General features: G+C 33.8%; 1 protein-coding gene across 3 annotated transcripts in view; it reads right to left on the bottom strand.

Moving 5' to 3' along the window:
* The window catches only part of si:ch73-383l1.1, a 258,616-nt gene that overhangs the window by 166,447 nt on the left and 75,710 nt on the right, over positions 1 to 16,459 (bottom strand). The window contains exon 2 of one of the 3 annotated variants that reach the window (XM_068220987.2): positions 12,900 to 12,954. The exons of the other annotated variants lie outside the window; for them this stretch is intronic. Coding sequence (XP_068077088.1) covers positions 12,900 to 12,921 — 22 coding nt within the window. The 5' untranslated portion in view covers positions 12,922 to 12,954. The remainder of the gene's footprint in view (positions 1 to 12,899; positions 12,955 to 16,459) is intronic. 3 annotated transcript variants of the gene reach the window in all.

Raw genomic sequence — 16,459 nt, 5'->3', positions numbered from 1 at the left:
AAAAAAAGAAAAACAGTTATTCCAAGTAAAAAAAAAAAAAAACATATTTAATTTATAGTTGAACATAAGTTTATATAGTAAAATACAAATAATCAAATATTTATTCCACGTTTTTTATTTCCCAGTTCTTAATTAAATGACTTTGAATATGAACAAAAATAATAATAATAAAATGAATAAAAACTTATTACTAGGCCAAAGCAAAATACACAATTACAACTAGCAAATAAACAATAATTATATAATACAAAAAGTAAAAAAAAAAAAAATAATCCACAATAAAACTGAAAACAACAAAAATTAAAAAAAAAGGATTAAACAAAAATGTATGAAAGCAATGACAAGCAAACCAAAGCAAATAAATAAATAAATAAATAAAAACCAAAAGAGGAAAAACAGCTAGTCCAAAGCAAAAAACAAACATTTAAATATTTAACTTATTGTTAAACATTATTTTATAAAGTTGTAACATATCGTATTATTATTCAAATAAAATGCAAATACTTTTTCAATTACTTATTCAACTATTATTATTTCTTCGTCTGTCCTTAGAAGATGAATGACTTTGAATGTGAAAAAAGAAATAAATAACAGGGCCAAAGCAAAAAACACAATTTTGCTTTACTTTATTTATTTACTTTTGTTTGGCATTAGCATACAGATATTGGAAAATGTATTGACCTTATTTTAAAATGCGGAAGTGCGCCTGTTTTCGCGATTGTCTTAGAACTTCCGATTCAGTCGCCTATGGGAGAAATGACTAGGAATAATAAACGGCAGAAAACGGTCAAACTACTTGCTCTACAAACAAATGTTTGCATGACTATACAGACCAAGTAGAATAATATAATAAGAAAATATCAAATTGTAACATCAAGCAGCGCAACGAGCAGTTTTTAACGTCAAAAAAATGAATGGAAGTGAATAAGACCGGAAGTCTCAAGCCAAAAAGATTCAAATGGCAGCGCCCACTTGTCGGCGGAGAATAAGGTGAATAAACTGCTAGTTGAGCATACATTTGTACAGTAGTGCCAAACTATGCCAAAAGTTTATCAGTATATATGATAGCAAAAAATAAATAAACAAATAAAAATAATTAAATAAAGTAATTTACCTTTGCACAGATAACTCAGTTGCAATGGTTTATGCTAAAACTCAACATCCAGTTTCTAAAACTGCACATAATTGGCGTTTACAGCAAGCGACGTTTCAAGATGATTTAAATATTTCAACAAAACTAGTTAACCAAGTCTGCTTTTCATGTCTGTCAGTGGGACGACACCAGGAGAGCTTCTTTATTGGCTTGCTTTCCTTTCAAACTTCTTTTTTAAAATTCCTCTCCACCAGTTGCATGAAGTGTCGACCTCTGATTAGCAGAGAGCTTAAGGCAAGAAGATAGCAGGATTGCCCAGCACAAGTCAACCACCACAGCTCATGATGAGCACATCACTGATAGATAGCTAATGCTAACTTCAATGCACTGCAGGCTTCCGGCTGCATGAAAAGAAAGGTTTGAAGTGCACTAGATGAAGCTTTTCATCTATACACTCTTAAAATACAGAAGAAGACACTCTTTTTACACTGTAAAGAACATTGGGGGTGAAAAAAAATGAGAGAGAGAGAGAGAGAGACAGAGAGAGAGAGAGAGAGAGAGAAGTTGAGCTAAACGTTCCCTCTTCTCTTTGTAGCATTAGCTTGTCTGTGAGATCAAACTGAATATGCTACTTATTAGAGTGTGACTTAGCATAAGGTGTAATTTCTCAAAATAAGTGCGAGTTGGCATCACAGTGTATTATTTTTGTATCTCCAGTGAGTCTTCAATTTCTAAAAACAGATACTTTTGAATGATAAAATGTCTTACAAGCTAATGCTAACTTTAATGCACTACAGGCTTCTGGCTGCTTGAAAAGAAAGGTCTGAAGTGCACTAGATAAAGTTTTTCATCTGTACACTCCTAAAAATACAAAAGAACACACTCTTTTTACACCGCAAAGAACATTTGTGGGAAAACCCTGCTGAAAAATTCAGCTTAAACCAGCCTAGGCTGGTTGGCTGGTTTTAGCTGGTCGACCAGGCTGGTTTTAGAAGGGTTTTGGCCACTTCCAGGCTGGTTTCCAGCCATTTCCAGCCTGGTCTTAGCTGGTCAGGAGTCCAGCCAAAACCAGCTATATCCGGCTTAAACCAGACTGGTCAAGCTGGTTTTAGCTGGATTTGGCTGGTCATTTTCCAGTACGACCAGCTAAGACCAGGGTGGAAATGGCTGGAAACCAGCCTGGAAATGGCCAAAACCCCTCTAAAACCAGCCTGGTCAACCAGCTAAAACCAGTCAACCAGCCTAGGCTGGTTTAAGCTGGATTTTTCAGCAGGGAACAACTAAAGATTGTGAGAAAGAGAAGTTGAGCTAAATGTTATTCCCATCTTTTTTAAGCATTAGCTTGTCTGTCAGATCAAACTGAATGCTAATTATTAGTGATACTTCGCATGAAGTATAATTTTTCAAAATAAGTGTGAGTTGGCATCACAATATACTATTTTTGTATCTCCAGAGAGTCTGTAATGGCCAAACACAGATACTTTTGAATGCTAAAATGTCTTCATACAAGCTAATGCTAATTTTCATGCGAGTCCAAAGCTGTTAACCAGCAAGTAAAGATGGTTCTGCTTAAAGTGTTCACATATTATCCCAAATATATTCTGAACTGCTCATTACAGCTCAAAACAAACAAAGCTTGACCTTGTGCATATCAACTCAAACCCTTTCACTCGTACTATATCAATGTTCCCTGCTTGAGAATCCATTCCTATGCTCAAAATATTGATAACTAAGCCCTTTGAGAATGATACTCGGCTTCAGGCAGAGGATTATGAAATTCTCATTCACTCAGACCCAAATCTGAATGATAAAAGCGCTTGACAGAACTGACCCCAGGCCTGTGATTGGAAGCGCAGGACATCCACGGAATTTTAAAAGGTGCTTCATGTAGGACGGTCAGTGAATCAGACAGTTTAGTGAGGGGGGATACTTTCCTAACAAACTGGCAGAGAAAGAGAAAAAACTCTTATGATTAGCATTCAGCCATAGCAAACCAGCAGGAGCAGTTTGGAAAACAGTAGGAATTCTGCTTGCCCTGTGCCCATCATTCCTTTTCCAATTTTTTTACTCTCATTTTTAGTGGCAGTGCATACAGTAAAATGCAATATTTTTAAGGCATGTTATTTTTAGGAATAATAATATTAATAATAACAACAACAATAATAATAATAATAAAAATAATGACAATAATAATAATAATAATAATAATAATAATAATAATTTGATATTGCAAGGAGGACACATTAAATATAATATTCTTTATATAACATTTTCTTTTTGTATTTCTGGTAACATCTGTAGTTTTTATTTATTATTATTTATTTTAATTAGTGATGTCAAATGATTATTTACATTTAATCACATTCTAGATAAAAGTTTGCATTTACATAATATATATGAGCAATATACCACTAGTAGCAGTGCAATATGGCTGTATATCAGCACTGTCAGGAGGACTGCATTGGCTCAAGACAGCAGGCCGAGTGTCTAACTGTCCTACCAGTTCTGATATACAGCCATATCGCACAGCTATGAGTGCGATATTGCGTTTAAACAACAGTTTGACAGCATAATAATTTTTATAAAAATGAAAATCAAACACAAAAAGTCTAAAAATTATTTTGTAAGTGAAGATACTTTCTAGAATCACAGAAACCGTTGCTACTTGCTACCATTATCACTTTAGAGCTAGTATACGAATGATTCTCTTGCATAATGTCCAAAGTGATGACAAAGCAAGAGATTTTGCTCACATTTAAAGATTTTAAGGCTGCATGTCATGAAATGCCATCATTCTATAGGGATTTCCCAGTAATTTTTCTGTTGTAATTGGGATACCACAATAATTAATCCTGAAAAAAAAGTGGCTTAGGGTTATACAAAGCATGGCCAACACAAATGCATACATTCCTGATATGTGAGTCCCATCTCACATTCAATACACAACTATATGGTATAAATGCCATCACTACAATAATATACAAAAGAGAGAGATCAACTCAAAATGTCACTTACCAGTTTAATGATGATTAAATCAGCTGTAGTTAAAAATGACACTGAGTTTTTCTCATCTAAGGGCTTATTATGCGGTCTTTGTCACCATTGTGTGAATAAACAACGCCAACCATCTTTGCTCTGCTCAGTATGGCAGGCTGATGGATGCCAATGCACTGTATCTCCGAAATTATAAATATTTAAAATAGGTTCTTTCCTTATAAATAAACTGCATAGCTGCAATCTGAATAACTGCACTCTCGCCTAAAAAGTCTTAAAAGTTGATTATGTTGTCCAACAGCGGCAATATTTGTCAAACTGTAGTGAGTTTATTGATGTGCTGTCATGTGGGCGGTGTAATACAGAATTGTGAGGAGGCTGTATGAGTGCTGTTTTTACAGGGAATATCCCACAGCTATCAGCCAATCAGATTCAAGAACCAGACAGAACTATATATATATATGAATACACATAAATATTTTATACAATAAAGTCATGCATATATTTATAAACACGAAAAATATACACAGTAGGCACAAATATATTTTGTAGATATGAACTTTTATTTTGGATGCGATTAATCACGATTATTCATTTTGACAGCACTAGTTTTATTATATATTTTTTTTATATTGTAACATTTGTTTTCATTTTATGCTATTTTTATTTTATTTTTATTGTTAGTTTTATTATTATTTATCTTTATTTTAATTATTTTATATTTAAAATAAGTGGTTAATGATACGTTATAAGCTATATATTTTTTATTAAACAAAACATTTTTAAAAATATTAGGTTTTAGTTTAATTGTTTTAGTAGGAGGTAGTTAAAAACGCTGCATAAAACCAATCAAAATATGAAGTCGCAAATTTGTCTTTAGCTTTTTTGTGTTCTGAAAAAAGGCAAATACTAGGACTGAGCATTCCTGAATTGCAAACTTATAATTTAAAAAAAGTGGATGTTTAAAAAGTGGGATCAATTGTCATATTCATTAATTGTAATAATATTTCACAATATTGCTACACGCTAAAAATCCTGAAATGTTTCAACTCAAATTTTGATAAAACATGCAAGAACTGAGTTTGTAATTAAAATGTAAACCCAACTTGTTAACATTTTACCAAAATTTAGGTTAAAACAACACTTTACTTTAGTCTAACACAGACATTACAAAAACAGTTTTAAAAGCCAATATATTGTTTTTTTCAGAGCTGCATCGAACTGACAGTTTGACTGTGATTCTGATGTTTTTCTTTGAGGTGCAAAAAGCAAGTATTAAAACCTGGCATGGAGAAAGAACCCTTGGCAGAGCTTGAGAGCTGAGAAAGATAAAGAGGTGTCATCCCAAAGAAAGAAGGAGAGCCGCGTCTCACACATAGACAAACTCACCTCACTGACACAATCTACAGCCTGTGGGAAGATCATTCAGTGCTAAAGGAAGGATCCGCTTAAACCAAACACCACCAACAGCAGTGGGCTATAATGTTGATTACTATTAGATATATGGAGTCATTTCTCAATTCTTCACAAAGCAAAAAACGTAGCAAAACAAAACACCTTACTGCAAGGGAAGAATGATCAAAGTCATGCATTTGAAGGATTAAAAAAAAAAAAGGTTTTTATTATAATAAGCAAAAAGTTTATTTTGCAACAGAAAATAAATAAATAACTGAAACCAATAAAACTAATTAAAAAAATTAATAAAATGTATAAATAAATAAATAAATAAATACATAAATACATAAATACATAAATACATAAATACATAAATAAATAAATAAATAAATAAATAAATAAATAAATAAATAAATAAATAAATAAATAAATAAATAAATAAATAAACAAAGGTACCTGCAACTTCTTTTTATTTCTCAGAATTGCAAAAAAAGTATAGAAAAAAGAATCTAGAGCTTAAGAATTATATTATTGTTTTTATTATTAATATTATTATATATTTATTTATTATTTTACAACAAAACAAAACAAAACAAAACAAAACAAAACAAAACAAAACAAAACAAAACAAAACAAAACAAAACAAAACAAAACAAAACAAAACAAAACAAAACAAAACAAAACAAAACAAAACAAAACAAAAAAAAAAACAAAACAAAACAAAACACAAAGAATGATTAAAGTGTCTGATTTGGAATTAGTCCTATTTGTTCTTGCTGGCCACTGAAGCTCAATGGACAGAATAGCAGTGTGAAGAGTCAGTCTGTCGCTCCGCCTGGAGCTTCTGCAGTTTAGTGTTGCTCAAATGGCCCTGGAGATGAACTTCATCCAGATGCTCCAGTGACACAGTGTGACAACGTGAACCTCCTCCAAGCGCACTTAACATTAGAGACATGTCACCCGCGAGTTGGAGAAGTCATCCTTTAGAGGACAATGTGAGGGCTTGTAAAAGATTTCCACACAAATCATGTTCATCATACTTTTCTGTCATACTTCATCAGCTCCAGGTCCATTTTCTCCATTCTCTATCCCTCTATTCCTCAGCACATTCTCTTCTGAAAGTGTATCCAGTTTATGCAAACAAGTTGACAACACACAGCCAAAATTAAACAAAATAATAAATAAAAATAATAAAAAATAAACAAAATAAATGAATGAATGAATGAATGAATGAATAAATGAATAAATAAATAAATACATAAATACGTAAACAAATAAATAAATAAATAAATAAATAAATAAATAAATAAATAAATAAATAAATAAATAAATAAATAAATAAATAAATAAAATGAAAATTTATTTGGATTAAACTTGGAAAAAAATATTTTCTTCTCTTTTCTTTTCTTTTCTTTTCTTATTCAAGACCAAGTTTGGGCACCCCTGATTCAGACAGTAAATTCAGAAATAATATTACATTTTAAAATAACTTTTTTGTCTTTTGACACATGATTGTACTAGAACAAAGTCTAATATTTTGGCTTGTTATCTGATATTCATATTATCAATGTGATTTTTTTTTTCTTAAACAGTATTTATTTACAAAGAACTGCATTATTTGAAAAAATAAATCAACTATTGAAATATTAAAAATGATATAGAAATATTATAAATGCTAAATTATGAATATTAATAATTTTTTGTGAAACAATGTACTAAATGTGTTAAACTACAGCACATCATCCTATGATTTATGTAATGTTATGCCACCAAATCAATGAATATTTATTTATTTTTAATATCTCTTTTTAAGTATTATATCTTCAGTTGTTATTTTTTATGACCTTTTTTGCTGAAAGATAATAACAATAATAAAAAGGTATTATTATTATTATTATTATTATTATTATTATTATTGTTATTGTTATTATTACCATTATTATTATTATTATTATTGCTACTATTGAGGTTGTTATTGTTGTAGATAATAATAATAACGATAACGATAATAATAATAATAATAATAATAATAATAATAATAATAATAATAATAATAATAATGATAACTAAATTAATATAATAATAATAATAATAATAATAATAATAATAATAATAATAATTATTATTATTATTATTATTATTATTATTATTATTATTATTATTATTATTATTATTATTACTACATAAATAATGATAATAATAATGATTTGCAAGCAGTTCTAATAACTAAAGTCTACCGGAGCAGCAAAAATAAGTGCCTTTGAATGAATGATCCACACTGTGTACTTCAAACATGTACAAACCCATCAAATACCATTGAAAACAACAAGAACACAAACAGCTTTTTCTCAGGCTGAATAACCATCTAAACGCATAATCAAGGACACTCAAGAAACAGCAAGCATGGGCAGGATACTGTACTGTACATCTGAGTTCAATAACTTTTCAACTCATAGCCTACAGCTAATGCTGTTATTCAAAGATTGATTGAATATATTCAGATTCATTCAGTGGTCATTTGAAATGAACCATGCATAAAGTCAAACAACAGCATTTCATGTGAAGCTTCAAATCCCATCGAAAAAAATATTATCTCCACACATCTCCATCATCTGCATGTGCGCAGTGTGTGACCTTGTCCAGAGGCGCAATGGATTTATTTGCATCACTTTGTTTAGTGTGTTTGTATCCGAGCCTGACAGAAAGGTTAACCGCTCTCATTTTGTTCTGGGTCACTTCACACTGACATGAATCTGCTTTCTTAATTACTGCCCTGATGGTGCATTTTAGGGGTTTTTACTATTTTCTTTAGAGCCATTTTCAATTTTGTGAGTCAAAAACCCTTTAGACCTACATCTGTATTTTTTTTCCCCATTGCAATAAATGACTGAGTGAGTTTGGCCAGTGTGTTTCAGTGCTTGGTCTCCACCAACATGGATGAATCAATGAGCACACACTGAGACTCAAACAGATAACTGAATATTCCAAACATACATTCAGGTCAGACTCACGGACAGCTGGAAAGCTAACAATCAGTTTTAACACCTTAATCGCAGCAAACTCAGTGCTTTGCGCAGTATCTCATGGATTAAAATAAATCACAAATGATGTCCTGAGGCGAAGTGAATTCATTTGCATCACTTTGTTTAGCGTGTTTGCATCTGAGCCTGACAGGAAGGTTAACCGCTCTCATTTTGTTCTGGGTCAGTAATCCGAGTGAGTTCAGCATCAGGTCAAAGCCCCCCTGTATGTCTTTAACAGTTCAAAACAGCAGGAAATCCATCCAAACGCTCCCAAAATACGCCTTTAATTACTCAATGTCCATTTGTACAAGCCGCCTTCCTGAGAGTGCTTTTTTTTCCAATTGAAAACCCAGCACTGTTGCACTGCTACTTTTGCTGATTTCATAATTAGTCAATTAAGCTGTAAAAAGAGAGGCGAGATAACAGCGCCTCAACCGCTAATTAATTTCAGATATGAGTGTAAGGGGAAGGAGAGGTCAGCGCAAGGGGCCTTTCCTGTGGAGAAGCAACTTATCCGTGCGCTGAATGAGATAAAAAGGGCTCCTAAATGCTTAAATAGTGTGACACGAGCCACACACAAACACTCCAATTTGCTTGCGGAAGTGAAGACCCTGTACATGGTTGGGGGAAAAGACCATGAATAATGTGTAAAGTGATGCTGCTGTCGTTTAAACAAAGTTAGAAGCAACATTGCTCAGTGTTAATGTGGATCACTTCAATTAGCCTCTGGAAAATGGACTAGAAATACACACAAGTTTGAGGCACAGTGAATTCAAATCCATGCAATCAAAAACTAATACAGGCATCAGATGTTGTATGAAAATCCTTGAGAATCCATGGACATCTTTCATTCTTCAAAATGTTTTTTAGATTATTAAAATGTACTTCTAACTTTAAATACTGTTCTTATAAGAACTCATCATGGAGATGTTATTTGTGCAATCAATCAATCAATCAATCAATCAATCAATCAATCAATCAATCAATCAATCAATCAATCAATCAATCAATCAATCAATCAATCAATCAATCAATCAATCAATCAATCAATCAATCAATCAATCAATCAATCAATCATCTAACTAAACAAGCAACCAAATCAAGTTACCAACCAACACACCAACCATCCATTCATTCATCCATCCATCCAACCAACCAAACAATTCAAGTCACCAACCAACCATCGAACAAACCATCCATTCATTCATTCATCCATCCATTCATCCATCCATCCAACCAACAAATCAAATCAACCCACCAACCAACAACCAACCAACCAATCAACCAAACCAAGCCACCAACCCAAGACCCCATCAACCATCCAACCAACCCACCGACCAACCAACCAACCAACCCACCCACCATCCATCCATCCACCAACCAAGCAACCATCCATCCTACCAAACAAGCAAATCAACGCACCAACCGACCAACCAAATCAAGTCACCAAGCCACCAAGCCACCAACCATCCAATCATCCAACCAACCAACAAAACAAATCAAGCCACCAACCCACTAAGCAAGCAACCAACCAACCATTCATTTAACCAAACAAATCAACCCACCAACCAACTATTCATCCAACCAAATCCATTCACCAACTCAACAAACAAAAAAACAACCATCTAACTCACCAAACAAATCAACCCACTAACCATCCATCCAACAACCAACCAAACAACCTACTAGCCAACCAATAAACCAACCTACCAACCAACCAATCCAAACCATCCAACCAAACAAATCAACCCAACAACCCCATCAAGCCACCAACCCACCAATCAACCAACCATGCATACATCCAACCAACACAACCAACCAAATCAAGCCACCTACACACTAAACAATAAACCAACCAACCAACCAATCAATCAGTCAATCAATCCACCAACCACTAATAAAATCAATTAACCCACTAACCAACCAACAAAATCAAGCCACCAACACACTAAAAAATAAACCAACCAAAAAAATCCATTAATCAATCAATCCACCAACCACAAATTAAATCAATCAACCCACTAACCAAGCAACCAACCAACCAAATCAAGCCACTAACACACTAAACAATAAACCAACCAACCAATCAAGCCACCAGCACACTAAACAATCAATCAATCAATCAATCAATCAATCAATCAATCAATCAATCAATCAATCAATCAATCAATCAATCAATCAATCCACCAATTAAATCAATCAACCCACTAACCAAGCAACCAACCAACCAAATCAAGCCACCAACACACTAAACAATAAACCAACCAACCAATCAATAAATCAATCAATCCAACAACCACCAATTAAATCAATCAACCAACTAACCAACCAACTAACCAACCATCCAACCAAATTAAGCCACTAAAACACTAAACAGTAAACCAACCAATCAATCAATAAATCAATCAATCCATCAACCACCAATAAAAATCAACCCACTAATCAACCAACCCAATCAAGCCACCAAATAACCAACACACCAATCGACAAACCATTCATCCAACCAAACAAACAAATCAACCCACCAATTTATTTGCTTACTTAAATTAATCATTTTTGTCTTACGAATTTTGTCAAAATCAATGAGGGGAATTCATTTAAAATGAGACATTATATTATGCATATAGTTGGATTTATGTTGTGAATGTATGCCCAGTATGTTTGATTGTACACTTTTACTGTTCAAAAAGCTAGATATGTACGATCTACCTTCTTTTAAGGATTGGTTTAAACCACCAAATCCAAAAAGTAAATGTAAAAGTTAAAGATTTTTGATCATGCTGCAGTGTTGCTAACATCAGCTGTGTTCATCTCATCTCTCTGGATGACGGTGACCTCTGCTGATTTCTCCACAGGCCAGTGCTGCTTGGCCTTGCTGACCGAGCCTGAAGGTCTGACATGTGGAGGCAGACAGTATCATTTACCATCATATGTGGCTCAAAGGCCAGACTGGCTTTTTTGTTCAAAACATCCCACAAAGCTCAGAGCAAGGCAAGCTCAAATAAATAAAAAACTTCCAGATTACATCAACAGCACATAGGTTTTCATTTATAGACCATGACTCTCTTTCCCAAAATGCCTTGACAAATAACGCAGAAACCTGTATTTGCTCAATATCAATCCACATTAAAGGAGACCTAATGAATTATGCCCCTTTTTACAAGATGTAAAATAAGTCTTTAATGTCCCTAAAGTGTGTATGTAAAGTTTCAGCTCAATATGCCCACAAAAAATGTTTTATAACTCTTTGAAACTGGGCCATTTATACAGGCTTTGATTCTGATTGTTATTTCAGTGACTGTTGCTTCAAATTCAACAGAGATTGAGCTCTTTTCAAAAGAGGGTGGAGCTACAAATGCATCAGCATATTGGCAGATTTAGAAACAAGACTAATGTCCTATGCTAATTAGGGAGAGATTGTCACTAATGGGCAGGTCTTCCACGTACAAAGGACGGATGTCAATTAAAATGTAAGTGTGATTATAAAAAAATACAATTGATAAAATTTTACTATTAGAAGCTGGGTATATTTACAGACTGGTGCCAAACAAATTTGTTTAAACCCCTTATAAAAGTGATTCTTGCATAATAGGTTCCCTTTAAAACAATATTTGTCCTCTATAATGGAAACAACAGCCATCCTTTGTCATCAATAGTGCATACTTTATAGTAAATATTCATAAAAACTCATCATGAAGAGGTTATTCGTGCAATAAATCAATCAATCAATCAACCAACCAACCAAATCAAGGCACCAAACAACACACCAACCAACCAACCATCCACCCATCCATCCATCCATCCACCCATCCATCCATCCATCCATCCATCCATCCATCCATCCAACCAAACATATCAACCCACCAACCATCCAAATCAAGCCACCAACCCACCAACCAACCGACCATCCATACATAAAACCATCCAACCACCCATCTAACCAACCATCCATCCATCCAAATCAAGCCACTAACCCACCAACCAACCAACCAACCAACCAACCATCCAGACATACATCCAACCAAACAAACAAATTTACCCACTAAACAAATCAAGCCACCAACCCACCAACCAACCCTTCAACCTTCTAACCAACCAACCCTCCAACCATCCATCCATCCATCCATCCATCCATCCATCCATCCATCCATCCATCCAACCATCCATTCATCCATCCATCAGAGCCGACTTTATAGTATAATACATATATTAATTCATTTCAAAGAACAATTAGACAAATCTTATTGACTTCAAGCAGAAATAGTATGATTTGTGTGTTAAGAATCCCTAAATTCTCTGACTCAGATGACTCTTCCTCTGTTTGGAGAACTTTTTTTAAAGAACTAACTTTATATGCCTTTGTATTGTTAAGGAGAAAAAAAACAGTGACCTACTCTTTCTTGTGGAAATGACCATTGTGAAGGACACAGGATGAAATGGAAACCTTACCTAAAGAAGAGAAAAAGGAAAAAACAAAACAATTTTAGAAAGCTTCTTCACTTACATACCAAAACCTTGGCAGTCAGTGAAAAAGTACATACAGGTTAAACATCAACAGCAAAAACAATTTACAAATGAGGTCTCCAGCAATGACCCTTAAGGGGGCATTTGTATGAATTCATATGTAATTATCACCTTCTTATTGAGAAGGTGTGAATAACCTGAAGTGAAATTAAGACGTAAGAGCCATTCTGTATGGTGTCTCTGTAATCAAAATATCACTATGGTTTTAATGACCTCATCTGTCAACATATTGCTGGTGGATTGCAGAGCTTGTGCAAACATATTCATATGCATATCTATAAGAACTGAAGTGTTGTTTTTACTGTCATTTTTTCATTGAGTGTTTATTTTATTTTTCGAGATAGAAGAATGCACATATTCATTTACATATTCATTTAACATTGCTCTTATCAGCATGGACAGTGTCTGGATGTTTGTTATTAGCATATCTTTGGAAAAGTATTTCCAACTCATTGTGTTTTTTTTAATTTATTTATTTATTAAATAATGAATATGAGCTTTGGTGTCAGTTTATCAGGATCTTAAATAACGTTCAGTCTCTTGAACATGACAAATACTGCCCAGGCTAATTGAAAGTACTCCAGCAGGCACAGGACATCAAAATGATGTCAGATTGATGTTGTACCTCAACGTCGTATAATGTTGCATTTTGTTTGGAAGTGAAAAAGTGGTTGATGTCAGAACCCAACTTCAGTCCGATGTCAATGTCCAACTTTAGACAGACATTTTGGTTACTTTGCAACACAACCTAAAACCCACTAAATATCAACGTCTAAAAAAGTTACAGATTGGCATTGTGTGGAAGTTACCAATAAGATTTTGGTTGCCATACCTGATGAATAAATAGTATTTAGTGTTTGACGTCAATATGACGTTAGTTTGAGATGTTGGTTCGACGTTAGATTTAGGTCACTTTCCAACACAACCTAAAACAACAAAATATCAATGTCATTTCACGTCGATATAGAATGTATTCGCTGGGTATTTGATTATAAATCATAGACACTAATGAATAGTTTTGTGTTATATATTTAGTGTTGTGCAAAGAACTGCAGGAAAAACTACTATACTTATAAACTACTTATTTAAAATGAGCTGAATCGACTCAAATCTTAAATTGTTTGGGACAACTTAATTGTTTTATGTTCAACCAACTTCAATTTGGAAAAACAATGGTGTTAGCTTAATCGAATGGTGCTGGGACAACATGAAGACATTTTTTTTACAGTCTGGGAAATACACAAAATACACAAGAATTATTTTAAATTAATATTAAATTAAAAATATTAATAAAATATCATTTAAATATTATTCTGCCTGTTAAAACTACTTATTTAAAATGAGCTAAAGTAACATAAATATTAAGGTTTTTGGAGACAACTTAATTGTTTTATGTTCAATCAGCTTAAATTTGAAAAAAAAAAAAAAAATCTAAAATCTAATAATGATAGTCTGTGCCTTGATTTACTGTACTGCAGACCAGGGGTGCCCAAACTTTTTCTCTGTAAAGAGCCAAAAATCAAAGCTGATTGAGGGTTGTGGGCCGAATGTATACCAAACCGTGTATATTTAATTTATCTTGGGTAATTTCCTATTTTATTCTATAATATTTAAAAATAATTAGAAAATGTTGCTTTAAATCATATCAACTAATCAAAAATTTCAGTTGGCTTTTTTTTGTGCACCTCAGCCATAAAACTTTAAGAAGTTAAAGGTTACGTTCAATTTGAAAACACAATCTCTGTCAAAGACAGACCCAAAATTTCGCCCTAACCACGTCCCTATCGTTCTACCTCTCTTTTTAGATGGGGCCTACTTTGAGCATCTCTGCTATAGATGGTATTTATTAGTTCATTTAGCTATTTTAAAACCCTGACGGATTGTTGTAAAACACTGGCAACCACAGCTACCGTAAAATGGAACTACTATTACATGTCATACAGTTGTTTTATGTTTATTACGGAAATAGACTGCAGGTAGGTAAAACGTCTACCTTAAAATCAATAAAGCACAACTGTGATTAGGTCTTGACTGATCAACCTCTGAGCAATACAATAAATGTCCTCTGGGTATTGCAAAATACAATTCAGAGTAATTAAGGTGATACCATCTCCTCGTAAATAAGTCTTCAGTTGACAAGAGTCTATATTGGAACGCTTTTCTTTATAGTAAATGTATTCTGTTATCTGCACAATGCAACCAGATATTTCCTAATATAAGTGGATGCTTCCTCTGGCTCAGCGTTGGCACTAGCAATTGAGATTCTATAATCTAGCATCTTGTAATAAAGCTTAATTTAATAAATGCGCTCCAACAGCATGAAATACATCTTTCCGCTTTTTTGTTTTTTCTAAGTGCATAAAAAAACACGATCTGAACAGACTGTAAAGAGTTTATTGCAAACCACCGAGAAGGAACGTCAGCTGAATTTATAATAGACTGAGACTAGTGATGCTGGTGGCCATTCTCTCTCTTTATGTGTGTGTGTGTGTGTGTGTGTGTGTGTGTGTGTGTGTGTGTGAGGGGCATTTTCTTGCTTTCTCTGACAAATACAAATATATCTCTGTTTGTGGAATAAACCTCTGTACTGTACACTTTACTCAAATGCTGCTTTAATCATGCTGTGCTTTGTATGATGACATGACAGATTAAAGCTCATAGTATGCTTCAGGTTTTCACAAGTACTGTATGTAAAGGTGCATTCATTTATATTTTCCACTAATAGTTTTGCCCACAAACTGTCAAAATCTAAGCCATACTGTTGTTTTACAGCCTGAAAAGAAACAAAGGAGACGGAAAAGCAACAAACTCCTCAAGATGCCATTATCCACAGACACCCACTTTAATGAGTGCATAGTGAGGGCACTGAAAGATACACATAGGGATCAAATGATATAAAAGACGTATATTACTCATAACCTCTAGAGAGAAAGGCACACTGGATAAGAATGAACCTTTGCAGTGTGCATCTGTTAAATGCTTGTGTTTGGTTTTTGGTCATGCAGTTTTAGAGTAAACCATGTTCAGTACATTCATTCATTCATTCATTCATTTATTCATTCAATCATTCGTTTTTCTTTGGCTTAGTCCCTTTTGTCAGGGGTTCACAACAGTGGAATAAACCTCCAACTATTTCAGCATATGTTTTCCGCATCAAATGCCCTTCCAGCCGCAACCCAGTACTGAGAAACACCCACTCTTGCATTCACATAAACAACATTATGGCCAATTTAGTACATCCAATTCATTTATAGCCCATGTGGACTGTGGGGGAAACCGAAGCACCCGGAAAAAACTCACATGAACATAGCGAGAAACTCCACATAAAAATACCAACTGGCCCAGCCGGGACTTAAACCAGCAACCTTTTTGCTGTGAAGTGACAGTGCTAACCACCGAGCCACTGTGCCGCCCCATGTTCAGTACATAC

Source organism: Danio rerio, chromosome 1 (genome assembly GCF_049306965.1).
Source record: "Danio rerio strain Tuebingen ecotype United States chromosome 1, GRCz12tu, whole genome shotgun sequence".
NCBI lineage: Eukaryota > Metazoa > Chordata > Actinopteri > Cypriniformes > Danionidae > Danio > Danio rerio.
Note: the sequence above shows the minus strand (reverse complement) of the source record. Positions and strands in the feature narration are given on the sequence as shown.